Source organism: Cryptotermes secundus, unplaced genomic scaffold (assembly GCF_002891405.2).
Source record: "Cryptotermes secundus unplaced genomic scaffold, Csec_1.0 scaffold223, whole genome shotgun sequence".
NCBI classification, from domain to species: Eukaryota; Metazoa; Arthropoda; class Insecta; order Blattodea; family Kalotermitidae; genus Cryptotermes; species Cryptotermes secundus.
The window spans coordinates 1,387,406-1,414,316 of NW_019742556.1; the positions used below are offsets into that span (position 1 = coordinate 1,387,406).

At 38.7% G+C, this 26,911-nt stretch overlaps 2 protein-coding genes across 3 annotated transcripts in view; both read right to left on the reverse strand.

Moving 5' to 3' along the window:
- Nucleotides 1-4: 4 nt before the first annotated feature.
- On the reverse strand, nt 5-7,722 carry LOC111873320 (histone H3.3A). The gene is made up of 4 exons (XM_023867929.2): nt 7,612-7,722; nt 7,110-7,245; nt 4,505-4,658; nt 5-888 (listed from the first exon to the last, which is right to left on the reverse strand). The coding sequence occupies exons 2-4, from the start codon at nt 7,235-7,237 to the stop codon at nt 760-762; spliced, it is 411 nt and encodes a 136-aa protein (XP_023723697.1). The 5' UTR covers nt 7,238-7,245; nt 7,612-7,722; the 3' UTR covers nt 5-759.
- Nucleotides 7,723-12,068: 4,346 nt separating this feature from the next.
- Nucleotides 12,069-26,911, reverse strand: part of LOC111873326 (putative E3 ubiquitin-protein ligase UNKL) — a 30,122-nt gene continuing 15,279 nt past the window's right edge. Inside the window, exons 11-15 of one of the 2 annotated variants that reach the window (XM_023867957.1) lie at nt 26,638-26,801; nt 22,253-22,453; nt 19,516-19,677; nt 16,264-16,425; nt 12,069-14,509 (exon numbers count right to left, since the gene is read on the reverse strand). In XM_023867957.1, coding sequence (XP_023723725.1) covers nt 14,336-14,509; nt 16,264-16,425; nt 19,516-19,677; nt 22,253-22,453; nt 26,638-26,801 — 863 coding nt within the window. In that variant the 3' untranslated portion in view covers nt 12,069-14,335. The remainder of the gene's footprint in view (nt 14,510-16,263; nt 16,426-19,515; nt 19,678-22,252; nt 22,454-26,637; nt 26,802-26,911) is intronic. The other variant, XM_033755055.1, reaches the window with a different exon arrangement.

Sequence of the window (26,911 nt, forward strand, 5' to 3'; positions counted from 1 at the left end):
CAAATATGAAGTGTTAAATTATATTTATTTCAATTGTAATTAACATGAATACTGCACAAATAAAATGGAGATCTATTTGTATAACCTGGTAATCTGAGAGTTGCTATGTATACTTCCTAATCAATGGTTATCAATATCTGTAAAAACACCAAGATGTAAATGTAAAATACTTCTCAAATTTCTGCATTTTAAACACAACGCAACTCCCTTTCCACAGGAATGATGAATACATTAACTACATCTAATTGAAACACCAGCACTACTAGTACAAAAAGATATGCAAAGAAGTTCTTACTAATTACTAAAAATTTTGACCAAATTTGGTCATGACAGAATCACAACACAAGATAATATGTCACTTGTAACTAAGAACTCAAATCTGTCAGTAATGTCGAGATTTACTGCATTACGTACACCCACTAAATATTACCATCTTATCAAGCCATTCAAGAATTAATTTGCTCCAGAAAGACACTAACTGTATACAGTACTTGATCGTACAGACACAAAAAGGTCAACATTGCAAAGAACTTGTGGGAACTCACAATGCCACCATTATGTTTAGCCAACTCAAATGAACCACAAGCAGTGCAAAACTGAGTACCATCCAACCCTTGGCAGTGTATTTGTAGGGGGTTTATGTAATTGAATACAAATGACTGTGGAGATGAACTGAATGACAATGACTGATCCTGTGATATCAGGATACCCACCACATATCCTGATACAGAAATTCTTAAGTCTTTAAGCTATAACTGTTTAAGCACGTTCACCGCGGATTCGTCGAGCAAGCTGAATGTCCTTTGGCATGATGGTCACGCGCTTGGCATGAATAGCACACAGGTTAGTGTCTTCAAAAAGACCCACCAAGTAGGCCTCACTGGCTTCCTGTAAACATCACAACAATCTCAATATTTCCATTCGAGGAGCAACTTGGATAAATTCCAAATTGCAAGCCTAAGGCAAACTTTATCCCACTTCCCACTTAGATTGCTCAAAAATTTAACACTTACAGAAGAATGTACTGGCAAGGGAACTTACCTTTTATTTTCTCTAACTTTTGTGTGGAACATTTTTTTTGTTCCCAATTAATATTTAGTGAGCTGTACTCCTGATACACATGGTTCTTTATGTAAAGCATGCATTTAACATTGGAATGCACTGCAGATTTGGACCCCCAAAAATAAATTTTGTGAAAATTTGTTCATGGGTTCTTAAGATGGACAGACCAACATACAGGTAGAAGAGAACAGGAACATTCCCACAATTTTGTTGTTGTTGCACACGCCAAGAAATAGACCATGACATAACATGACTGCCACTAACATTGTGCTTTTCTTTAAGTACAGAAACCTAGAATTTCCAAGTTAAGTTTGGTTATTATCCACAATTTTCTTGTGAATTTTTGTGGACACCAAGACTAGCTGCTAGGTGATTACTAATACATTTAGGAGCATTCCAGAGAATATTGGGAAAAAAACCTACTCACTACAGGTGGATTATTCAACTGCAAATAACGACAATCTCAGAAGGATACAGAAGAATTTAGAGATGAACAAATTATATATAGTTATGACATAACCAGACAACACATTTCCATTCATAGCGCCATAAATACATACCATGGCCAAGAACATTCCCTATGGGTCACTAAGATCCCTTTACCAAAAATGTAGAGCAGGGGCACATGGTAGCATAGTTGGTTGAGGCATTATGCTACAAGCGAGAGGATCATGGGTTGATTCCCCACGACTTCACTGATTTGTGAACTGACCTAATACTGTCAGCTGTGCTATGGTCCTGGGGCCAACTCAGCCTCTAACAGAAATGAGTACATGGAATCCTCCTGGGGGGAAAAAGGAAGGGGGGCTGGCATGTAAGGCTGACAGTCCCACCATCTGTGAACGACTGTCTAGAAAATGTGGGAGCCTCAACAACTCTCAGCCTTATGGGTCTTCACGGCCTGTTACAGGGATAACTTTGCCTAATTTAAATAATTGGGTGCGGGGGACACATTCACCATAAGCATACTTGGCAGAACTTCATCAGCCTGAATTCTATTTTTCATACACTCAATGTCACCTTTATGCCTTCATGATGTAGTGTCTAAGAACAGCTCCTTTCACTGAACTTCCACATACAACCACTAACCTAACATTCATCGAAAACTAAGGAGTGTATGACAAACTGTTAAACTAAGTTCAACATACAACCACTAACCTAACAAACATCAAAAACAAAGGAGTGTATGACAAACTGTTAACGCTTTGCGGACCGTGCACCCTTTAAGGTTTTTCGCTTTTAAACATGGTGGACCGTTCGTGTGTTAACAGGTTTTTAGAACACGATAAGTTGCAACACACTATACATCGCTCTTGCGCCACCTACATTGCACACAACTGCCTGCAGATGCGTGATAAGACTCTGGAATGTTTAGTTAGCAGTCAGTAACTTGATTTCACTGTTTACTTAACCGACTATAAAGGAAAATGCTTTGCATTCTTCAAGCTGTGTGTATCAGCCAGTAGCTAGTGGGGAGAATGGATCAAGGACAAATTCTCCTCCGATGACCTAGCTGACCTGCCTTATGAGACGCGTAGTAATGGATTGTCATTCAGACAGTGACAGTGATGGGGGACAACAAAGAATTGTGGCCACAGACAGTAAAGGTGATGGTGGCTCCGGCGATAATGTGGGTAATAACATTGCGGGGACAGAAAAAAAAATTCTGAACCCTGATTCAAAATTGAAATACAAAGCATTTCTGATGAATGTGGCATAGGCCTGGGCTACAGTCCAGATGGTGGTGGCAGAACCAGGGCCACACAAAGACTTAGTACAACTGGGCACATCAACTCCCGCCCCACGAAGGCCTCATGCAGACCCCCCCCCCAGGCGACTCTTGAGTGATACGCGGAAAAATACTTCTAGGCAATGCCGTGTTTGTACAGTTCACAAAAAAAAAAGGAGTATGTCTAAATTTGCAAGTTCTGTGTAATGCCACTTCACAAAGGGGAAAGTTTCCAGAAATATCACACCCCCAAGCACTTCTAGGAGCATTGGCAAGTGTACTCCAAAAATTTTAGTTCAAAAAATGAAGACACCCGCAACCAAACAGGGGACACACAACACGAGACACGATTGCAGATATACACCGAGAGTAAGAGGAACGACTCCCACAGTGGTGGAACTATGTGCGGTGTTAAAATTGGGACAGATAAGATAAATAACCTTAACAAGTTTTTAGTGTATAAATGACGAACATTTTTAAATACTGTTTAAATTTTACAATGACATAATGGCAAGCAATGAAAAAGATTAACGTAAATGGAGCACCTGATGATGGCACTATAGTGCCGAAACATGTTGTGAAATAACAAGTGAAATTGAGTGCACTAAAATACAACATCAAAAAATTAATTAGGAGATTTTATATTAATTTTTAAAGTGAACAGTGCACAAGTTAGGGTAGTATGTTTAAAAATGCCGGTCCCCAGATTGATTTAAATATTTAAATCACCGACCTAACAAACATCGAACACAAAGGCGTGTACGACAAGCTGTTAAACTAAGACGGCACTAAGCAATAATTTCACGGAATAACACATTAACTCTCTTTCCCACACAAATCTCACCCTGGAATCCCTTCAGAAAGCACCAAAAGAATTCTTAGTCCTTTGTGGTCTGATGGAACAAAAACACAGAAAGTCTACTCAAGTAATGATTAACATTAACTTCTTTTCCTACAAACTTCCCTTTCACACAGGACAACTGATCAAAGCCTCCAATCCCAGAAGACTGCTTTCTTCATAGTCACCGCCATGAAAGCCTCAAATCTCCAATCCCTTCTTGCGAGTTATTTCCCCTCTAATACCTGGTTTAACCCAGCTTGTTCTGGGCCATAACACAGTTCTCTACTTAACACTTGCATTTTAATTCCATCTTTAGCATTTCTTTTCAATAGAACCACATAAATGGTCAAATCATTATATCAATTTCCCTTCTACAATCAGATTTTGAATTCCAACTCCACCATGAATTTAATTTGTAATTAAACTCTCCTCTCAACTCTACCTTCATTTCTTATGGCGTCCATGTTTCAATGTTAATAAATCTGTCAACACCCTTACCCAAAATGCATATTGTCATAAACCCCCATTCTGATGTTGGCTGTGACATGAACCAAAAGCAATTTGACCTCAAACTTGTCTACCTACAGGCTTCACCCCCCCCCAAATCAAAACTAAAATTTAATACTCAGAAATGGAACAATGGACAATATTACACTTTCTGGCCATGGCCAGATCTTAAGATAGACCAACCACATGAGAATCACCATTTCTTTACGCTTCAAAAAGAGTCTAATGAGATAATTAATTAATACTGATAACATGCCCTTACTGCAGCTCCAGACCCTTGACAAGTCTTACTGAACTCCTCAGTACAAAACAATCCATGTACTGTTGAAAGCGCATCTGAATCCAAAATGAAGGTGTACACTTGCCTGAAGAGCGCCTATGGCAGCACTCTGGAAGCGAAGATCTGTCTTGAAGTCTTGTGCGATCTCACGAACGAGACGCTGGAATGGCAATTTCCGGATCAGCAACTCTGTCGATTTCTGGTATCGTCTAATTTCTCGAAGTGCCACAGTACCTGGCCTACAAAGAAAATGAATGTGCTATCAGTTAATGTGGCTGCTGCAACATTCCTACAGCCATCAACTTTCCAAGAGAAGGGGGTAGGCAGCAAACCAGCATCTGTGGGCTGACTCTAGATGTGGGAACCTCAACTTCTCAGAACCCCATGGGCCTTCAAGGCCTGTTAGAGAGATGGCTTTTTCTTTTTCATGCTGGCAACAGTATCCCTTTATCTTATTTGGGGGGGGGGGTAGACTTATGACAATTATGTACCCCCCACCCCCAACACCTGAATGCCAGAGTAGTGAAGCCAGAAAAGATGACCGTTGCTAGGCAACGGCTTAGTAATGAGGAGTTCATCAGGTTTGTGTGCGGCAACCAACTACCCTTGTTCCTCAGTTGTCTTCAAACAGTTATGGAGTGCAGAGTGAAATGTAGCGAAGAGTCCAGAAGACTTCCCAGTGATTTGAAGTGCTAGTTCGTGTTGACATCTGTCTCTATGAGGCCGACAGGTGGAAAATGAGAATCCTGGTGCATGTGCAACAGTGAACTGGAAATTGTGTAAATAAGCGATAGTGCTGTATCTAAATGTGATCAAGAGAATTTGTAACCAAAGTACTAATAAATCCAATAATCTGAACTAGAACCCATCAATTTCATCCCACATGCGAGAACAAAAATTTGGATCCTCCAGCAAAGACAGTACTTGCCATAACAGTTCATCTTTGTTAGCCTACTTTCCCTGTGCATCTGTAGGTGCATTCTTATCATTGCTAGGTTAACAGCTCTGTAATCACGTTCATGTTGCAAAGAATACAAATATATCAACAAAAAATTGTTCACATAATTTTCTGTGGTCCACATCATATCAAAGGAAAACAGACTATTATTATTAGAGGGGGTGGGTTTCCCCATGCACTTATAGTCCATTCGCAGAGAAAGACAGCTAGCGTAAACAAAGCAAGCCCCGAGTTGCCACAGCTGACAGCAAGGAGCGGACAAAGCGCGCAGTTACTCAGTGTACTCACTGCATTCAGACTGAAGAGTGAACTTTGGACACCCCTGCAATGATACACGCATCACGTGAACGCTGCATGTTTTCATTCAAAGAGCCAAGGAGATACCACGTTCATTTGTTTACAACTACTGTAGACCAGTTATTGGTCCATTGTGCGCCCCCCTTTAATTTCTACTGTCACCATACCCTACCAGTACTGGTGCGTGCTATCAGCCCCGTTCAGCCAATGGGGTCGGCCACCAGTACCTGATATTTCCCCCATCTACCAGAGGCATTGGAAACTACTTGGACGGGAAATTGTTGCCTAATTTTGCTCAGAGGTCTCCTAGAGACATGAGGATCTTTTACGTGCCGTAAATCTACGACACGGGACCCACGGCTTAAAGTCCCTCCTGAAGGACTTGTTCCCTGAATTCCACGACCTCCGCCGGGTTTGAACCCACGTACCTTGAATCATGAGGTGGGAATGTTACCCCTAGACTACGGAGGCCGCTAAAACAGACAATCAGTTCTCATAATTTTCCTCATTTTAAACATGGTCTGGGAAGTAATCAGACAGGTGAGTAAACTACTGCTGGCTCTTGCTGCCGGCAGTCGTCCTTGGTTCCAAACCTTGCAGGCCTCATGAACATAATTTACTATCTCACAACTCTGCAAGTCAAAAATTACTTTATAACTGGCAGCTTACTGCCAATCAGTTTGTCTTGGCGCCAAACCCCTTGGGGCTGAATACAGATTTTTTTTCAAACTGAACTCTTCAAGTCGAAGTCCTCTTATAACATACTCTGGTGACAGGATGGGTTTCTCTTTCAAGAATATGCCCAACAAAAGTTGACGTTTGTCATTTTCAATTGCTTCTGGTCTTCCCCAGCACAGTAATTCTCGGTTCCAAGCCCCATGGAGCTCATGACTGTCTCAGATTTGAGACACCCCCAACTTGGTGGGACAGGTCCATGTTTACTTGCCCCTGGAAGTGTGTCTCCCAGTTATAATCCCAGGCACTGGGTTCCCTTTTCTTTGCCTCCTGGGACTTGCAGGGCTATGGTGGCCAAATTTGAACCCGCCTCCACGCCGGCTTTCCTCAGAAGCAACTATTTAATACATGGACCACATAGAAAACACTTCCAACAGTTCTTTTTCCTTGCACATTAGTTACTAAGGGAACATCTTAATAGTATGTACATTATTGTATCATATATAGGATGTGTGTGTATGATGGGGCCAGTCTACACAATATTCGTGTTTATCGAGCCGTTAACTAGCAACGGACTATCTTTTAGCTTCACAATTTGGGTTTTGAGGCGTTATGGGGGGGGGTTTACAGAGAGCAAGGTGATGTCACAAGACAACGTAATTTTTCCAAAATAACTAGCCTAAAAAATAAAAGGAGCCTTGCTGCCTACTCCAGTAATTTTTAATGCAATATCACATTACGCTTATTCCTACTGTTTTACCTGTAACGATGAGGTTTTTTCACTCCACCTGTGGAAGGCGCACTTTTGCGCGCTGCTTTCGTGGCCAATTGCTTACGGGGAGCCTTTCCACCAGTGGATTTACGTGCAGTTTGCTTTGTACGTGCCATTTCTCAACCTTTATGAAACGAAAAAACTACATTACGAAATTATCTAAGGCTGAGTGCAATTGGCATATATCAAAAACTGAAACTTGAGCCCCAAATTATAACCTCTACAATTCCATAACAAATAATCTACTCAAAGAAGTATACCGTACACTACTATATCGTCTATCATGACTTACATGGAATGCGTGCAAGCCAACAAAAAATGGCGGCATACAATTGTTCTCCCCCGCCTTCTAACACCAACACACTTCCTCGTATAAATTTCAAAATTCCTACATTACACAGCAAAAGAATATTTACGTCAATATAGTGTTAAAGTCACGGTAAAACCGATTTACTAAAAAAAAATAAAAAAACCTCACGTGTTTACTTACCAAACTTCAAACGGTATAATATCCAAAACCTATTTCCGAATACCACCAGTATTCTCACGTCACTATAACAGCACCACCAACCCTTCAAATAACAAACCGACGCTGATATTCTGCCATTCCCAATTGGTGACACGTCACATGATACTCCACTCTCATTGGTGAAAATAAAACTGTCTCTCATTGGGCAGGATTATGAAAATCTCCAATCTGATTGGTTATAATAAAATGCATTGTTATTGGTCAGATTTTGGAACCGGCTGCGTTCTATTGCAGTAACTCATTAGGGCAGCTGATGAAGAATCGTATTTCATATTTGCAGTACTTACGACGTGCGATCCGAACCCTTAATAAACGCTGTTACCAAGACATTCTGTACAACTATTGCCTTGCCCTTTGTTTGGAAGTGACGATAGCAATGTTTGCCTTTAGTGTGCAGCAGGGTAGACTTTACTTCACTTGACGTTTACAGCCTGCGTTCCATCTTTGTGGGCGGCGTGGATAGACAATATATGACGAAAGAGGTCGTTTATCAACCGTAACGACCTCAACTTCTACAGTAAACACCGGGGTTTGAGGCACCGTGGCTGCGAAGGGATTGGGGGGGGGGTATAAAATCACGCTCTAAATTTTGGGACTTGGGAGATGAATGTTTGGGCCGGGGAATGAGTTTAAACTTAAAACATCATGAACCATCAATTATATTTTGACGTCATTAATGCATTTCACCTCCACAAATGTAATTGTATATACTATTAGGAATTACTGTAAATAAAAAAGGTACAAATTATTTTCAAGATAATTCCAACAACAATTAACTACAATTATAATTTATTCACTAAAATTACATTTCAACATTCAATTTCAATTTGTACTGTTTTTTGTGATTAAGTTGCTCTATGAAAAGGAAAACATTAAAACAATTCCTTAAAATATTTTTGGAAGAAATTTTTGTACTTTTATAGCAATGTTTTACACTTGGAATGTTAAAAAAATCAAAATGAATCAGAAGATGCCTTCACATACAGCTCCAGAATTTTTATTCATACTGTATTCTGATATCTTCAAATTTATAGTCAAAAAGTGTCGCATATAGTTTAACAAATGCCAGTCAATCTTAACCTCACAAAATTAACAAGTCTTGGCAAAATAAGTGTTACAAATCACACAACAAAGTTGTATCAGATTCCTACATAAAACATGAAATTATTGTGGCCATGAAATACACTGGACATATAAAGGCAAATGTTACAAAAGGAACAAAATAAATGTAGTATTCTTATAAGGTGGGAAATCTCGTGTTTGAACTACAATAAATTGTTTTTATACGGGAGCAAGGTATACTCTATCTACTGTTGGAATGAGTTTGTCATAATTATGCAGGTCATTATGTCCATTAAAACTTACATATTCTATTTTCAACCCACTCCTGATATTCATATGCCAGTGTGAAACTGAAACATACACAAGAATTTTCTTCCATATAGTTGTCTATACAAATTATGACACATCTTACATCATAGGGTAGATGAACTTCAACAAGACAAGCACTCTTTTACAAAGCTGGCACAGAAATATAGCTTACCAAAGACATAGTCCTCAATGCCTGCTGTGTAGAAAACATACTTCATGTGTCACTTTGATAATCCTTCCATAAATATGCATTGCACGTGTTAAAAGTAATGCATGTAACATTTTAACACATTCACTGCCAGGCTTCTAAATTCTGGTCTCAATTTAAAACATTGGGGTTTAAATTGTAGGCATGGGCTAGATGGCACTATCTGAAGGAAAAAAGCCACAAATTTTGGAAAAGAAAAATGTCAACATTTTACGTTGCCTGCAGTAGATTACGGATGGAATACCATTTGTAGCAGCCGTAAAAATTCTGCAAATTCCAGATAAATATTGTTTCCCTTTTGATGTTCTTTTTGACGCACACTGTAACATCTTGTCAAGTATATCTTCTTTAGTGTAACAAATCTGCGTGAATTTGTGATTTCAATCACCACACCCAGTCGACGTTTTACTTATTATAGGCATGTTTTAGTGGCATGAAAGTCACTTTTTATTGAGATGAGTACTTGCAGTCAAATTGAACATGGATTACGGTTTCACAGATGTCAGTTCCTTCACATTCTTCTGTAGTCGAGAAATGTTTCCTCTGACCCCCTTAACCTTCAAGAAGGTTAACAAAGTTGCTGTGGACAATGCATAAGAAAGAACCTACTCTTTTGAACCAGTGTGTTAATGTTATGAATCACTTCTCGCACAAACTGGGTTCAAGGCAATTTCCTTGACACTAGTGGCAGTACTTATATTAACCAGTCACTCTTCTCGAAGAGAACAAGTACATCTTGCTTTTCTTAAGTGACCACTTTAGCTTCAGAGTCTTCAACCACTGGCACTGAATCCAACTCTTTAAATTGGGGTAGGTGTGAGTGTGTGAGAGACTGAATACAGTCTGAGAAGGTGGTAAACATTTTAACATCAGTGAAAACTGTAACTCTTGCAGCATAATCACCAAATCTGCCTTTTCCCCATTCCAGTAACTGTCTTTTCTGTATGCTCACGTGTGCTCATCAAAGGCTTTTCTGGTATCAGGCTTAATAAGACCTAACACTGATGCCATAAAACAAACCTTCCATCATTTCAAAGGTATTACAAAAATCTTTCTGAAATTTTGCCAGAACTTATTGGGTTTAAGGGGAAGGACGTCTTTGTCCTCCCCAAGTGATAACCTTGAATTTTCATGGCATACCCTGATTTTCACTAAGAAGCCTCTGACATACTAGTTACAGAAGGATAAATATTACGTCAAAACTGGAGAACATGTGGACACACAGAGTCTGTCCAGAGGCTTAAAGGCAGCAACCCACTCTTTGACAGGTAACTAACTGGCAAGCCTGCTAATTCTTTCAGAGTATTACATAGACAACATTGGAATGAACATAAGAAAAGTCAATAACTGGAAAATACTTGTTCCTCTGCTCTTCAAAACTGGCCTTAATTTTATTCCCTATGAATGACAATACCACTGATAAAAGAATTATGATACCAGAACCAACACTTTTGTTTTTCATGTTGTCTGTCCAAGCTCTTCCACTGTTTTCAACAACCTTCTTCTCAAATCCATATGAGTATCAGGGGTGAGCCATAAAAACCGGCCCTCACACTGTGACCTTCAATGATCTACTGTGCTTCCCCTTTGGATTAACCCTTTAGTAATCCTACACTTTGAATGAAATGTAGGACTTTATTTATGGGGGCATCATAAAAGTCACTTGGTTCCACGAAGAATTGACCCAGGTGGCGATATTTTAAATAAGCTATAGCCTCACAATCACATAGGATGTGTGTGGCTGATTCATCTTCTTGTAGGCACCTTTCACAAGTTGGGTCGTCTGTCGGTCCCAATTTGAAAAGGTGCCCTTTTAGGTGGCAGTGTCCAGTTTCTCAAATCCATAACTCATTGATGTTCTCATGGAAGAGGGCACCACTGTTCACTATGCATTGGTGTTTTGTACTTTACTTTGGAAATTCTATTGCAATATGCTGCTGTCTGTACATTTGCTATTTGTTACAATGCCTGTGCTCTGGTAGAACCCACAAACATAAAGACAATATTGTGCACAAGAGATAAGCTCTGCCTCATATACTATAGGCTGTCTTGTTACTGTTGAGACTAAATAGAAGTGTGCAATAAACAGTACAGAACTGGGAAATAAATGGGATAAGGGAAAAATGCTTTTGGTAATAATGCCTTGTGATATAAGTGACCCTTCAATCAGCTTCAATTTATTGGTTATGCAATCATCTGCAATCAGATTCAAGTTATAAGAAGAGCTGTGCTAAACAGACTTACATCAATGTTGGCAATATTAAAGCCTGTCTGATAAATTAACATAAATCAATGTCAATTTCAGCAGTGAATGTGTTAAAAAAAAAAAAGGGACCAAAGTTAGCCTCCTGATATCCTATCATGTTCAGCCACCCCTACATGGCCAGTTCCATAACTATTTCTTCTGAAGGCTTAAAATGGTACGGGTTTTATAAAGTAAATATACAAAATGGAATAAAAAATGTATGTGTATAATGTATAAAGAATATAATGAGTTTTCTACACAGTGCAGCTGTAAACTGACCTTCTGTGTTATTGGTAATCCTGAACTGTTGGAAGAAGTTTCCAATTCTTCCACCAGAGTGAGGACTGGTAAATAAAACATTATTCTATTTCATCATTTGCACATAAATGCAACTACAGGGAATTTCCCCATGAGAGACAGCTTGTCTGAAAAGCCACATCAGGAGATAGCACCAACTTTGTAAAATGGTTGTTCGAACAAAAAGTAAATGTGATCAGAAACATAATTAATATCAAAGTTTAATATTCATTAAAGAAGTTCACAATTGAAATAAGTGGAACGTTACGTATGTAAAAACTGGATAAACAAAGTAGGGAAGATATTCACTCCCCGAAGTCCAAAACGATGATAAAATTTTATCCGAACTACACGTCTTCATGTCCCTCACCTTCACAGTCATTGCCGTCAGAAGTTCCAATTAAGCATACTTCTAACCAATCTACAATTCATTTCAGCAGCTTCTGATAAGACAGGGCCATGATTACATTTCTCAGATTTCACAGAGCTGTCCTGGCAAAAATCAGAATTACTGTCTTTGCCATTGGTGACATGACTACCATGTAGCTCTTTTATGATTTGCGGTTCTAAAGATGGTAAAAATTTAGATGTAGTCCTCTAGGTTATAATGCCATGTAGTCTCACATGACCTACTGTCTCCATCTTCAGCACGGAAGTGAAGATGCAGGCAGCAGGATCCTCTAATATGCTGGCATCCAGGTACAAGAGTATACAGTTTCACAATCCAGATCATATCTAAACAAAATTCTTTTTACAATCATTGTTGTGAAGACTCAAACTGAAATCTGCACATTTTCACCTTCTCAACAATATTTTATCTCTGTGAAGATTATGTACTATCTTCATTCAATGTAGTCTATAATGGCTGATTAATTTCAGAAGAGGAAAAGGGAACAGAAGGTATGTGTAATTATCAAAGATGATGTAAACTTGAAAGTGCGAAGTAAACCAGTTTCAAATACAAAAAGAGTTCAAGAAACTTTTACAAAATAGAGGGAATGAGTTATACACTTTCTCAAGATATCAGTCAAGAAGTCGAATATACTAATGAACTCTGCAACTGCAAAGAAATTTAAAATCATCCAGAATAACAGATACCTGCCCACAACCAAGACTTAAAAATCGTCAAAGTCCACCCCAATCTCATGCAAGATACAGTAAAACCTCTCTGACCTGTACTGCCCAGATCTGAATTTTCACCTGCCAATACATTGGTGGCTGGATTTAAACTTTGGCATTAATGGGATTGATACTGCAAACTGTGTGACAGTAAGCGATGCTAAACTTGTTGAACCAGTATATTCGCCACACAGTTATACAACCCTTGGATGATAAAGGTTAATTCCTAGTATGACGCAGATTTTGCAGCCTTCTCCCAAAAGGAATCCATATAATTTAGTTTCATTAATTAGGTCAAAGTAAATTAATATCATTAATTCTTCCTTACAGAATAACAGGCAATACAGATGTCACAAGCACAGCCCTCAGAAAAGAAGAAATGGCCATATGCCTGTAGGCTATTCAGGACAAATAGCCTTATGGAGGGAGAAATGTGACATGTACACCTGTCGATATGAAACAACTGCAAAATTAGAAACTGTACAACAGCATTGCTAAGAAATGGCCGTAAACAGCAGCAGAATACATCATGCTATTGCTAAGAAACAAATGCAGAGCACCAGAGGAATAGTGTTTTCTGTGTGGTCTGTGTTGAGATGTTATAAGCAAGTCAGTTGGTGGGGTGGAGTCAGTGAAGAGTTGGTTGGTGGATTAGTGCGTGAATGACTGTCTAATTCCCCAGAAACCGTCTTGGTTATAACACTGTGACAAGGATGTGCATAAAACACCTTTCCTCTGTTGCAGTGTCATTGTTGTTTAGCGATGGCATGACGTAGTCCACTGCTGTGTGTGCAGCCAGCAGAATGGACCATGCAGAAAACACCATTCCTCTGTTGCTGTTTACAGGCCATTACTTAGCAATGGCTGTTGTGTGTAGTTGCTTATTTTGCGGTTGTTGCCTAGCAACAGATTGGAAAGCATGATTTCCTTCCATTCAACCACAGCTTGTATTCACATCTTCCCCTTATCCTACTAATGTCCAGTGATACTATCATAATTACCCTTCACATATGAAGACAGCTGAAGGGACGCTTGTCACAAGTAATATATATAAGAGTGTCTACCTGGTGTGAGACACACGGATGATATTAAACAGATATTTCCACTTAAAGGACATCGGAAAACTTCATTCCTTTCCATGGCAACAGCACATCATTACACAAAGTCTGAATGTTTGGTCCCTTCAGTATGGAATTATGAGGTTTTACTGTAGTCTTGATTTATGAAATGCTTTGGCCACACACTCTATATCGAATACAAGTATAGGGGAGGCATTTTATGCTTATCAGTAACAGAGCAGCTCAATACAAGAAAAACCCACAGGTCATTCATTGCTTAATTGTAAATTTCATTTGGTCTATGATTATGCAGTAATGTGATAGAATAAGTTTATTAATGCAGAGTGAGTACGGTAATGGAATAGTATATACCTACCACGTGTCTTATTATAAAGGCATGCTTGTAGTCTGAGCTACTATAGGGATCTGGCAGTAGGGACATACTTTCTGAGTTGAAGCACAATTACTACACAACACATAATGATTGCAAGGAGCTAATGTGACACTGCGATTGCGTTCTTCACATACCATACACTTGGTTGCTGTCTGCAGATAGATAACCTGTGAAGAAAGAAACACATCTTCAAATGTGGTACCTCAAAAGCAGACTATAATTGAGTGACTGATGAATTTTGTAATATTCTTCATATAGCATGCATACAGTCTAATAGGGCAGGATTGCATTTTGACAATACCAAAGCCCCCCTCCCCCCAAGTTAAATTATGGCCACCAGCCCTACAGAACCAAGAGATTTAGTCATCATCAACTGCAATGGTTGAGCTTGTTACCCCATTCCATCCTCACATATTGCACCATCTTCTTATTGGCCTTCCTGGACTTTTCAGTATTTTGAGTAACTTTTTCTTTAACTTGAGCAGATTACACTTGACCATCGACTTACAACCGGCCGTACTTACGACAACAAAAAAATGAGAAATAAAAGATGATTAAAATGTAAAAGTTTTAAAAAATAAATTATAAAGATGATAAAAAGATTAAAAAATACTGTTAATAAATATATGGCCGACATACGACCAGATCGACTTACGACCTGTCCGTCAGAACGGAAGTCGGTCTTAAGTCAACGACCAAGTGTACAGATCTGTTGTAAAGCCCCCAGTCTTAGAGGGCTAGGGTTTTTATCCAGGATTTCCTTCCCTACGCTTAGACAGGCCACCTACTACAGCTAACAAATTCTGTCTACCAACCACATAAGTCAATCTCAAGAAATCAACCAACACACTAACATATGCCAAACTAATTTCTCCTGCTATAAGAGGAAGAGAAACAACGTGCTGGCCCTATACCAAAAACTGAGGGGTGGAAGCACATATGATAATGACAATGATGCAGGGTACTAGATGTGTAGTTTTCAAATGCAGTGGCACAAATGTGCCCATGTTCATCGAACCTGTCCAACTACAGAAATCAATTCAATCTGCGTTTCATAATGTAAAGATTATATTCTAACTTGCCAGTAACCAGTGTGTTAAATACATATTTTGAAACAAACTGGCTAAAAACCTTTTGTAGTTTAAAAAAGTAACGAAGGAGAACAAAGAGCATGAGATGCCATTCTGTTGCACATTTCATCATTAATCGAAGAAGTAATCCTAAAAGACCTTTGGTGCTGAAATGAGTTCCATCTTCTGGGATATAATGCTGTTTAGTTTGCTGAAAATCAACATTTCAGAGGAACATGTTGCCTCAATCTTCAGAATTGAAAAATATGCCATGCAAGAAACCAGCAAGCTTTCTGCGACCAAAATGTTAATTTTCAATGGAATACACAGCATTATATCCCAGGAGACAGAACTCCTCTTAACTGCCACTGTGAGAACATCAAAGCTTACATCTTCGGTACCAGTTACCATATACACAGCAAAAAGTTAATGGCTGGGTTAGCACAGATGTAACATATCAGCAAGTCAAGCAGTTTAATCTCACCCATATTCAACAAATCTAACTTCAGTGAACTTAGCCAACATATACAGAGATTAGTAAAAGTTCCATCTTTTACATGGGGAAAATTTATTGCCAACATATATAGAGATTAGTAAAAGTTCCATCTTTTACATGGGGAACATTTATTGCCAACATATACAGAGATTAGTAAAAGTTCCATCTTTTACATGGGGAACATTTATTTTTAAGTGTCACCAACAGTCACCAATAAGCCAAAAGAAATTTAATAAAGGTAGAAAAGAAATTTATCAAACATAATGGAGGAAGAACAGAGAGAGGAGCATGCTGGTTAAGAAAGAGTATCTTTAATGCCATCTAGCAATCTTGTTCTACAGTAGTACAAGAGTACCTTTTCAATTTCTTCCAAGTCAGACCTCAGTTGTGCCTGTAGAGATTTTAATGTTGGAAGTGATAATGTCTTCAGTTCTGACACTCTTCTAAGACCATGAAGGTAAGGACTACCTTGTAATAAATCTACTTCTTTCTGCAGAGCTTTTGCTTGCGACAATGCCTGAAACAGAATTACAATATTAAATACACAGAAAATAAAGGACTACAGGAATTAAAACTGTTGATAAATACCAAGAACATGGAGAATTTCCAAAAGTAAAATTGTTTGCAAATTGCGGTACCAGTTTCTTTACATTAATTCTACTCTTGAAAAACAGCAATCTAGTTTTTGGACATTATACAACAACACCTATTTACTTGAGATGTTTCGGAGCCTGGGCTCATATGAAACTTATGACCATTGATTATGTTCCAAAAATTTATCATTCTATTACTTCACCATGGTTAAAAACTTCTAAATTTCATCTATTCTTGAAATTACGAACGAGGTAAAAAGGTAAAGCTATCCCTGTAACAGGCTGTGAGACACTGAGGTTCCCACATCTTTTAGACAATAGGCTCGCAGGTGGTGGTGAGGTTGTCAACCTTACGCGCTGGCTGCCCTCTATCTCCCCAGAAAGATTCCCAGTACTCATTTCTGTTAGGGGCTGAGTTGACCCTAGGGCCATACTGCAGCTGGAAGGATTAGGTAAATTGGGGGGGGGGAACAATGACCTCACCGGGGATCAAACCTGCGACCTTCCAGCTTGCAGCATAGTGCCTCAACCAACTACACTACCACGTTCTCCAATTATAAACAAGAAAATTGATTATTACTACGCACTCAGACCAGAAGCAGGTTATATGCACAAAAAACAAACAAGCAAATATCCCAGTGGGAGGAATGCAACAAAAATTAAATACAAACAGTGAAATTTAAAATTAATTTCATGATAAGTAAAATAAATGTCCTATATGAAACACCACAGAGCCAAGAGTTGTGCTATGGGCATCTCTTCTTTCATCTTAGAGGGGGATGACCCCTGCAAAATGACCAGTCACTCACTTTCTGCAATCCAATGGAAATTCTGACTGCTCACACCACAACCTCCTATTCGCAAGTTTGTCTGAGGGCGTCATATAATGTTTCTTGCTTCCCAGATGTAGCTCCTGTTTCAGGTCTTGGGCCCTTATGCTGGTGCTGAATTTCAGCTGCACCAGTCATCTCTTCTGGAATGTTTGTGCTTTATGGGCTCCTCATACAACATAGTCCTTGGTCTGCTTTTTCTGTCTTCTCATCTCAACTGTCAGTCCTTTATGACCGCATCTCTTATGCCGGGCAGGAATGACATGGCAGGTCATCCATCTACAGGCAGTGGCCAACTTCTTGTGGGACTCACCACTGCCCTGGGTCCATTTCTTCAGCTGCTGGTGGCAAACTATGTCAAGATACCAGTCCCCAGCATACTCTAGCAATGTTTCAGTATCCGCTGCAGTCTCATCTTTAGGGACTTCCTGGTGCTTCACTACAGACTCCATTTCTTCCAGGCTGGCCTTCATTAAGGCCATCATCCTCTCTCGATGGACTTTTATTTCCTCATAGCCAGTTTCAATATGGCCTACATTTCTTCTTGGAGGGCCAACAGGCATTCCAGTATTTGTTCCACTTTTTCTTGGTTCAACTGAATAAGTCCTATCTAATCCAACCCAACCCCACTTCTGACATCAGATTTCACATGGTTTTAGTGACTACTGATGGGGGTTGGCTTGTTATTCAGATTTACTGCGCACTTACAGAACTTGTTACTACACTTCACAAATCACTATCACACACAGACTAGTGTTCTCAGTATGTTAAAGTCTCCACTAGCTGCTGCTTGGTAGCGGTTTCCAATGGTGGCCGTTCCCCTTCTTCTGGGTTTTCTAACTGTCCCTGGTCTCAGCTACCAGCTTATAACAGCAACAGCTCACAACAACTGAACTGCAGGCCTCTAACTCACTAACTCACCAACCAACTACTTTAACTCAACTCTGCTTATAACTTCTTAGCATGAACCATGCATAGACAACACCATTCCACTGTTTCTGTTTATGGGCCGTTGCTTAATAATGGACACTGAATAGTTGTTTGTTTTGTGGTCATTGCCTAGCAATGGGCCCACATGCCACAATGTTTTTGTGTGCATAAACAAATCCACATGTGCCAACTGACGAACGGTGCTCTTTTGTAAATGCCCAATGTTCACATGTACTGATCAATAAGATTTAAAATGTGGCACAGTAAATAAGCTATCCAGTATCCAACCATCAAAAACTCTTGTGCAACCAACGCACATTTCAAAGAAAATCTATCATTTTTATGTAGTTACTTAAAAAACAAAGCTAAACAAACCTAACGCAGTTTCACCGGCTGTACAGTAATTCTCCTGGCTGCCACTAACATCGATGCCCATCATCCTAACGCAGGTGCCATTATGATTGTAGTGACGGGCAGTTACAGTGCAGGTTTGTTGAATTTATCACATTATAGTATATTAAAAATCTTTCACCCACCAATCCACTATGACTTTGAAACAGAAAAACGAAATATCAAAAGACTGGAAACAATACAAATTGGACTCTGCAAGAGTTTTCATTATGCAACCAGCACACCCCATTCCCCACACATGCAGGACGATGAAGAGTTTACTGTACATCTGATATTTATCTGATGTTATTCGTATTAAAAGTTATTCTCGTATGTCTTTATGGTAATTATGCCTATTAAAAACATATGCTAAATCATGACATGATCATGGGAAACAATACAGAGGCAACAGAAACAGACGCCATACTGGTTCCTTCATTCTCATGAACATCATAGGATAATTTAAAGTTAACAGGCAACTGTTAACATTGAAGGGAATAATTAACTCAAGGACATGAACAAAATTCTGTGTTTCTGAGCTCAATATGCAATATCTGAAGGACAAAGGGCAATTACTTGGTGCAGGTACTACTGCAAAATATATTTAAGAAAGTTTAGTTCATGATGATGGCTTTTAACTCCGTTAATAATAAAATTATTATTTCTCAAAACCTGACACTAGGAAAGTGGGCTGTCTCATAGAAGAGTAAATACTCTCTTTATTTTCTCTCACTATGTTCACAGAACTGAAAGGTCATCTTTTTATATAATTATTAATTACAGTATGTCTCTCTATAAGCAATGATATTTAGACCCTAGCAACCTAGAGAAAGTATAAGTTAGATTACAGCATATAACACATACTTCATCCCGCTGTTGCTCTGCTATACTTGCTTTCCTATTGGATTCTTCAGCTTCTCGTTGCCACGCTTCACAAGCCGACCTAGCCTGATTTATTCTCTCATCCCAAGATGCAAATTTTGATCTACTAGACACTAATTCTTCACATAATCTCTGCATATGTAACTGTAATTAAGAGAAAACACGATTAATAAGAAACTGATCAGTCACTGTCTATCCTTAAGTAAATATAACCATAAATTCTCCTTAGTTTTAAAACCGAATATTACTACGTATGATTTTCATTATTACAAGAAACTAGCCCCTTAATATGTTATCTGGTTTCCCACCTGGTATTCTATCAACTAGACTGGTACAATGTAGCAGGCCTCATACTCAGGAAGGTAACAGGTAAAGGTGTCCTTGTGCCTAACTGATTAAGCACTATGCCATGAAAACATATGAAGGAGTGGAGATATAGTTCCACCATTCTTGACTTGGGCACTAGATGGAGGTGCTTCACAGGCCAGCTGCTCTACTTCCATTGAAACAGCCCCTGGTACCCACTGTACAGGGCAGGCATGTTCAACTTCAAACAGGTTGTGATTGACTTTTTAGTGCTAAAACTGTCAGTGATCTATCACCCCCTCCTATCATTGTACCTTGCTTTAAGCAGAACTACTGGTAAAAATAAGAGTTCATGTGATAAGGATAGAGTAGGGACTTCCCCACAGTTCACTTAACACAAGTGTAAAGAAATTTTTACGTAAGCTACATAAGAACAGAAAAATAGGAATGACTAATATATATTTTCCCTTCAAAATCTGAATATAATCATATTATATTAAAAGTGAATTTACATGCTTTTCATGTATAATTTCCTTATAGGCCTATGAGATCGACCAAAAACCGTCCCGCGATTGCGATTGACGCGTTTGACATGCCTGGTACAGGGGAATGGGTGCATCCCACAGATGGTCTGGATACTGCAAAGAAGAGAAAAATTCCTTGCCGCCACTGAGAACTGAAACTGCAGTCCATCACTACTCCAATAGCATACTCAGGTGGTGCCTGATACAAATCCCAGGTGAAACACAACTGTTTCTTGATTAAAATCTCAAGCAATTAACAATTATAAAATAGTTTAATCACCAACTCAGCAACCTCTATATGGATTTTTTTTAAACACTTTCCTTGATTTGAAACTGCAAGTGAATGAAGCACCTATGTACAACCCTCTCATTTGAAAACTAATGTTACCCATCAGGAAAACTAACAGCTTTGCTATCACACTCATAAAAGACGCTAATTTATGGCACTGCAGATTGCCACAGTAACAAATTATCAGGCATTAATTTATAAAAACCTGTTTTGCTGCATTATATACAAGTATGTTAGAAACAAGCAAACAGCTTTTGTTATTTATATCCTGCAAGCGTTCAAAATATATGGATACAGATATGTGAAGTGTTGTTAGTATCTTTCATGAAATGTAAGTTAATAAAGACTTACACAGACTGTTCTTTCCAAAACAGGCGTTGCAATATGTCCACACAGTCTACGTCAAAAAACTGTGTCAGACAGCTCTAATACAACATGCTCACATATGCAGATGCTGCTGGCAGTTAATCAGCGTATCACTCCAATTAATTTCATGATGTTTTCCTGCCTATATATTCAAACTATTTGGTTTAAAAAATTTCCTCATAAAGCTATCCATATTTTTAATATACTTAATAAGTTCCCTGCATAAAAAGACACAAAGAAACACAAAGTGTCATTTTAATGTTATCAAACATTTTACTCATTTCACATTTTTCAATAATCTTTTTTTTTTCAACCGAAATTGTCTGTTAAAAACTTTGTCATTTATGAGAAAGTGGTTATGGGTGCCATGGCTTCTGCAGTGTAGCACTCCTGCACACATGAAACTGAGCAGAACTTTATGGTCTTCAGTATAAAATGGCTTGCTGCTAATGCTCTTGCTAGCACTGAGTAGCTGAGACCAAGGAATCTTCCACTTTTCTTATTTCTGATGGTCTTCTGATTCAGTTTTGATAATTCTAAATTTCATATTCCTTTCAGGTCGCAACAGTTTGTATGTGTGCAGATCACCCATTGTACTGTTCCCACATGTTCTGAAATTTTGTGTATTAGTGAATCAAGCATATTTGTTCCATATTCATTTAGCATAAACCTGGGAGTTGGAAAGGAACAAAATGTAAACTGTTACACAAGGGGGGAAAAGGGAGGTATAATCAAGGAAGTGAACAGCTACCCAGATATGACACGCATAATTATAATATTTCCAGCATTATATTTATTTATTATGAATGTTTGTATAATTACTGACTTTCTGGACATTATCTATTGCCTGTTTTTTATTTAATATCAGGTTTCAGGAACTGGACTCTCTCCATCTTCAGGTAACAGCCTACTCAGAAATGTTGTTTTAAATAAAAACAGCACAATGGATACTGTTCAAGAAATCAATAACTGTATTAATATACTATCATCACAAAATTTTAGATTTTATGAACATTTGTATTTACAACTAAAATAAAATTAGTCTGTTTTTCTGAACCTATTACTTTAAGAGACTTCCTTGTATAAGAAGTATGAATTGCTTCGTCCCCTGGAATATTTCTTAAGAGGGTTCCAATTTTTGTCTAAAAATGACACTGTCATATATGAAATCTGCCATGACATACTTTTGTTAAAACCTCTAAAGCAGGTGCTTAGGAACCATCATGCTTCTCACCTCAGTTGAAAGGTTGGTTCCTAAAGATGGACTTAAAGGAAAGCTGTTGACTAATGATGAGCCGGGATGATGAGAGGTACGACTGCTTGGAGACATGTTCTGATGAGAGCTGAAGTCAAACAGACCTGCAGATGTGAAACTACTAATCTTTGATGCACTACTGCTTAACTGCATATGAGAAGTGTTCATAAATGCTGAGCTCTGAAACAAAGAAATAAAATCATTTCAAAGGATAAGAACCTGTTCAAACCCCACATACTGGAACTACAGTTTGCAATATGAACCAAAACCAAAAAATTGAAATATTCCAAAAGGTTTATTAATTCCATCCAGTGTGACTGATGGTTTTTTCTTTTTAATCTTTTATCCTTGACATGTTTCGGTCCTACAGCCCATCTTCAGAAGGATATCAATACAATCAATACAACTTCAGGGGCTTGCATCAACACATTAAAATATTCTTTTACAGTTAGTATGTTTAAAAATGTTAAAATATTTTAATGTGTTGATACAAGCTGCTGTAGTTGTTAAAAAACATTAAATTTGTATACTGTATTATGATGACATTGTACACAGCGCGTCCAGGTTCTGTTAGGACTGTGTTGATTAAAAATACAAAACGTGTATTATTTTCAAAATTTCTCTCTTTTTATTCAAAATAGTCTCCTTCTCAATCAATACATAGCTGGGATCGACTGAAAAGTTTTCAAAAAGTCACAGTACTCCTTTTGTGGAATCAAATTTAAAACTGCGGTAGATTCCCCTTGGATGTCCTGGATGGGGTCTTGATGGTCTCCTTTCATCGCCAACTTAATTTTTGGGAACCAGAAATCTGCTGGAGCCAAATCTGGCAAATATGGAGGATGATCAAGGACTGTGATCCCATTTCTGGCCAAAAAATTGTGCAGATCTTCGATTTGTGGGGTGGGGCATTGTTGTGGCGGAGCGACCAGGAACCTTCCTCTTGATATTCAGGTCAAATTCGAAGGATTCTCGCCCACAAACGATTGAGGGCTCCGAGATAATAATCAGAATTCACTGTTTGACCTTGGCAAAAATTCCTTTTGAATTGAAGAAAACGGTTAGCAGTGGCTTTACTCGACTCTTTTGCATGCGCACTTTCTTTGGGCTCAACCACGCTGCACTCTGTCACTTTGTGAGAGGCTCATATTGAAAACACCATGTCTCGTCACCAGTAACAACCAATTTTGTAAATTTTATATCACTTTGGGCCGACTGTAACATGTCTTTGCAGTGTTCCACTCTGGCATGTTTTTCACCGCCTGACAGCACGTGTGGTACAAACCGCGTACAGACCTTCCGTTTGCCCAAATCCTAGGTCAATATTTGATGCGCAGTACTTTTTGGTATTACCAAAAGCACCTCGATGAGTGGAGTCTTGGAGAAACACATCTGTCTGATGCAAGGATTTCAGTCACTTTTTTCACATTTTCTTCAGTGCGACTTGTTCTTGGATTTGATGCACATGGAGTGTCTTCAATGTCCTCCCTGCCATCACAAAATACAGCATACCATCAAAAAATGTTCGAACGACTAAAACAACCACCGTACACACTTTTCATCATTTTGTACGCTTCTCCTGCTGTTTTGCCTGACTTCAAACAAAATTTGATGTTGGCTCTCTGTTCAACCGCCATTTTCCAACAAGTGTCAGAACAGTACTGTTACATTCAAGGTCAAAACACATGATGCAGCGATGCTTGCACTTTGAAATTATAAAGAGCCACAGCTGAAACTTTAAGAATCTTAATGCCACAACTCGCCAACAGATGGTATTGCAGGGAAAAATTAAAAAAAAAAAAAAAGTCCTAATGGATCCTGGACACACTGTGTATGTACATATTAACATTCATAAAACTTATTGTAATAGTAGTTTCTAATTGTATTGATATTCTTCTGAAGATGGTCTATAGGACCGAAACATGTAAAGGATAAAAGATTAAAAAGAAAAAACCATCAGTCACACTGGATAGAATTAATAAACATTTTCTAATACTGTTAGTGTGACGGACCAGAATGAAACAAATCAAATTTGAAATGTCCATGGTTTATGCTAACCATCTTACAGTGTATACACTTTTTCACCTTATTCTTCACTTTCACACTACATGTTTCAGCGCTAATGTGCCATCCTCAGGTGTCTTTATGCACGTTAAACTATTGTACTGCATGCCATGTCGTCTTCATTCTAAAATGACTAAAATCTGTATTCGTCATATATGTCGATGAATTCTAAATAATAAAACTTTTCAGGATTCATCCTACATCGCACTCAAACATGCGAATTACGCCAATCCTCTTTTATGTGAGCATTCTTCCTACATACATTTGTGTATCGTGTTCTGTGTTGTTTTGCATGCATGTACAACGCATGCAGTAACAGGAGCAAAACACAACACAGAACACGATACACAAATGTATGCATGAAGAATGATCACATAAAAGATTGGCGTAATTCGCGTGTTTGAGTGTGACGTAGGATGAATCCTGAAAAGTTTTATTATTTAGAATTCATCGACATATATGACGAATACAGATTTTAGTCATTTTAGAATGAAGACATCATGGCATGCAGTACAATAGTTTAACATGCATAATGACACCTGAGGATGGCACATTAGTGCTGAAACATGTAGTGTGGAAGTGAAGAATAAGGTGAAAAATTGTATACACTGTAAGACAGTTAACATAAACCACGGACATGAATCAGTGTAACAGGACGCTAAAATATAACAAATTTCAAATATTCATTCTACCTGCACATTAAGTATGATGCTGGTGTTCACTACACAAATATGTACTGTGCTATGAGGGTGATTTAAGCAGTATTTGCACTTCTGCTTCTGTCTGCAGAAGGTACAAGATTGTCTGATGACGGTTTGCAGAGTCAAACTCTGAGATGACATGTTGATACACTGTCCAGTATGACTCTGGACATAGTGACTAAGTTGCAGTGAAACAGAGAACATGACAGCATCACTTTCAATATCTGTCAAAGAACAGAGGGTTCTGATTCTTTATGGCAGAAGGTGCTAACTGGACTGAAATTAAAACACATTTATGTGCTCAGTATGGGGAGAATGTGTTATTCAACATGTATGAGTAGATAAATGTTTTAACAAAAGCAGTACAAGTGTGATTCAGAACACCCAGGATGCCCATCCTTGGCAACAAGTAATGACAAACAGGAAGAGACCAGAGCTATGATTTTCAAGGACAGAAGGCACACTGAATCAACACTGGATATCGGTGAAGTTTCAGGTCAATGAACAATGCATGGAATTCTGGGATTCCACAAGTTCTGTGCATCTTGAGTTAGAAAGGAATTAACAGAAGAACACATGTACAATTGTGTGGGAACCAGGTCTCCTCTGATGGAGCAATATGACAAAGAAGGTGACGGTTGACTGAATCGCAACAGCACTGGCAACGAGACTTGGATATGCTATTAGCAACACAAAGCAGATGTGAGGTATCCAATGGAAGCACCCATCCTCTCCTGTCACAAAAAATTCAAGACTCAGACATTAGTTGGGAGGTTGATGCTGACAGAAGTTTTGGGACATTCAAATGTCACCATGAACGTGGAATCACAGCAATGAGTTGAAAGCATTCCAACATGTTACTAACTGAACTGAAGAGAGCCATTTGAACAAAATGATGACGAAGATTATGCCTGACCTCATACTGCTGCCAATACTGGGGAAACCCTTTGGGTGCTGAAATGTGAAATTTTCAACCAACTGGAATACAGTACCCTGCACCTTCAGATTTCCATCTGTTTGGATCTCTGAAAGCACCTTTCAGAGGTCAGTGATTTACAGATGAGGTGCAGCTGAAGGAAGCAGCGCATGACTGGCTTTACACTCAACCTAAGAAGCTTTTTCTGATGCCATTAGAAAGCTCATGGACCCCCAGGCAAAGTATGCTGAGAAGAAGGTAGACTAGGCAGAAAAGTGATACACCTGTAACTTTCCATACTCAATTCGCGTGTGGGAAAAACAGTAAGTGTAGAAACTTTCTGAATCACACTGGCGGATTATGGTCCACTATAATGTCATTGTATCTTCCTGCAGGTAATATGTATAAATGCATGTGTAAGAGTGCATGGTTTTGAGACATCCAGGGATGTGATATTTGGTTAGAGAAAAAAACAGTGCCTGTATACTTTTCCATTTCTCAGTTATGAAATCAACGGAAGTTTGACCACATGAACATTATGCCTATATTTGTGGCTCAGTAACAATAAAATGCAGGAATTTCTAAAAATTTTAATTGTGTTCTGAATTCAGTAAATATGATGAATTATATGCTATGGACCACATCTAAAATTTACATAAACTAAGACATTTTGAAGTTCTTACTGAGTCCAATGAATCCTGGTGTGAAAATCGAGAAGCAGACAGGAACCCAGACTGCAACTGTTGTAAAGGAGATGATGTTGAGGGTGAGAAGTTGCTTCCTAATGTATTTCTTTCACTAAGGGCACTGCCAGGGATGTTGACTGGAGCAGAACTGCCAAGCATACCTAATAAAAATATTATTTGTAAATTCTTGGTTTATTTAAGGAGACAGTAGCCAAGGTTATATAGTGTGATGTGTTGCGCTATGGATGATGCACCTCCCTCCCTGCCAGCC

Excerpts from the sequence above, each read along its gene's own strand:
- LOC111873320 (XM_023867929.2), bottom strand. The coding sequence starts at position 7,237 with ATGGCACGTACAAAGCAAACTGCACGTAAATCCACTGGTGGAAAGGCT. Across the intron at positions 4,659-7,109 it reads AAAAAACCTCATCGTTACAG|GCCAGGTACTGTGGCACTTC; the intron begins GTAAAACAGTAG and ends TTTTCTTTGTAG. Across the intron at positions 889-4,504 it reads CTGCCATAGGCGCTCTTCAG|GAAGCCAGTGAGGCCTACTT; the intron begins GCAAGTGTACAC and ends TGATGTTTACAG.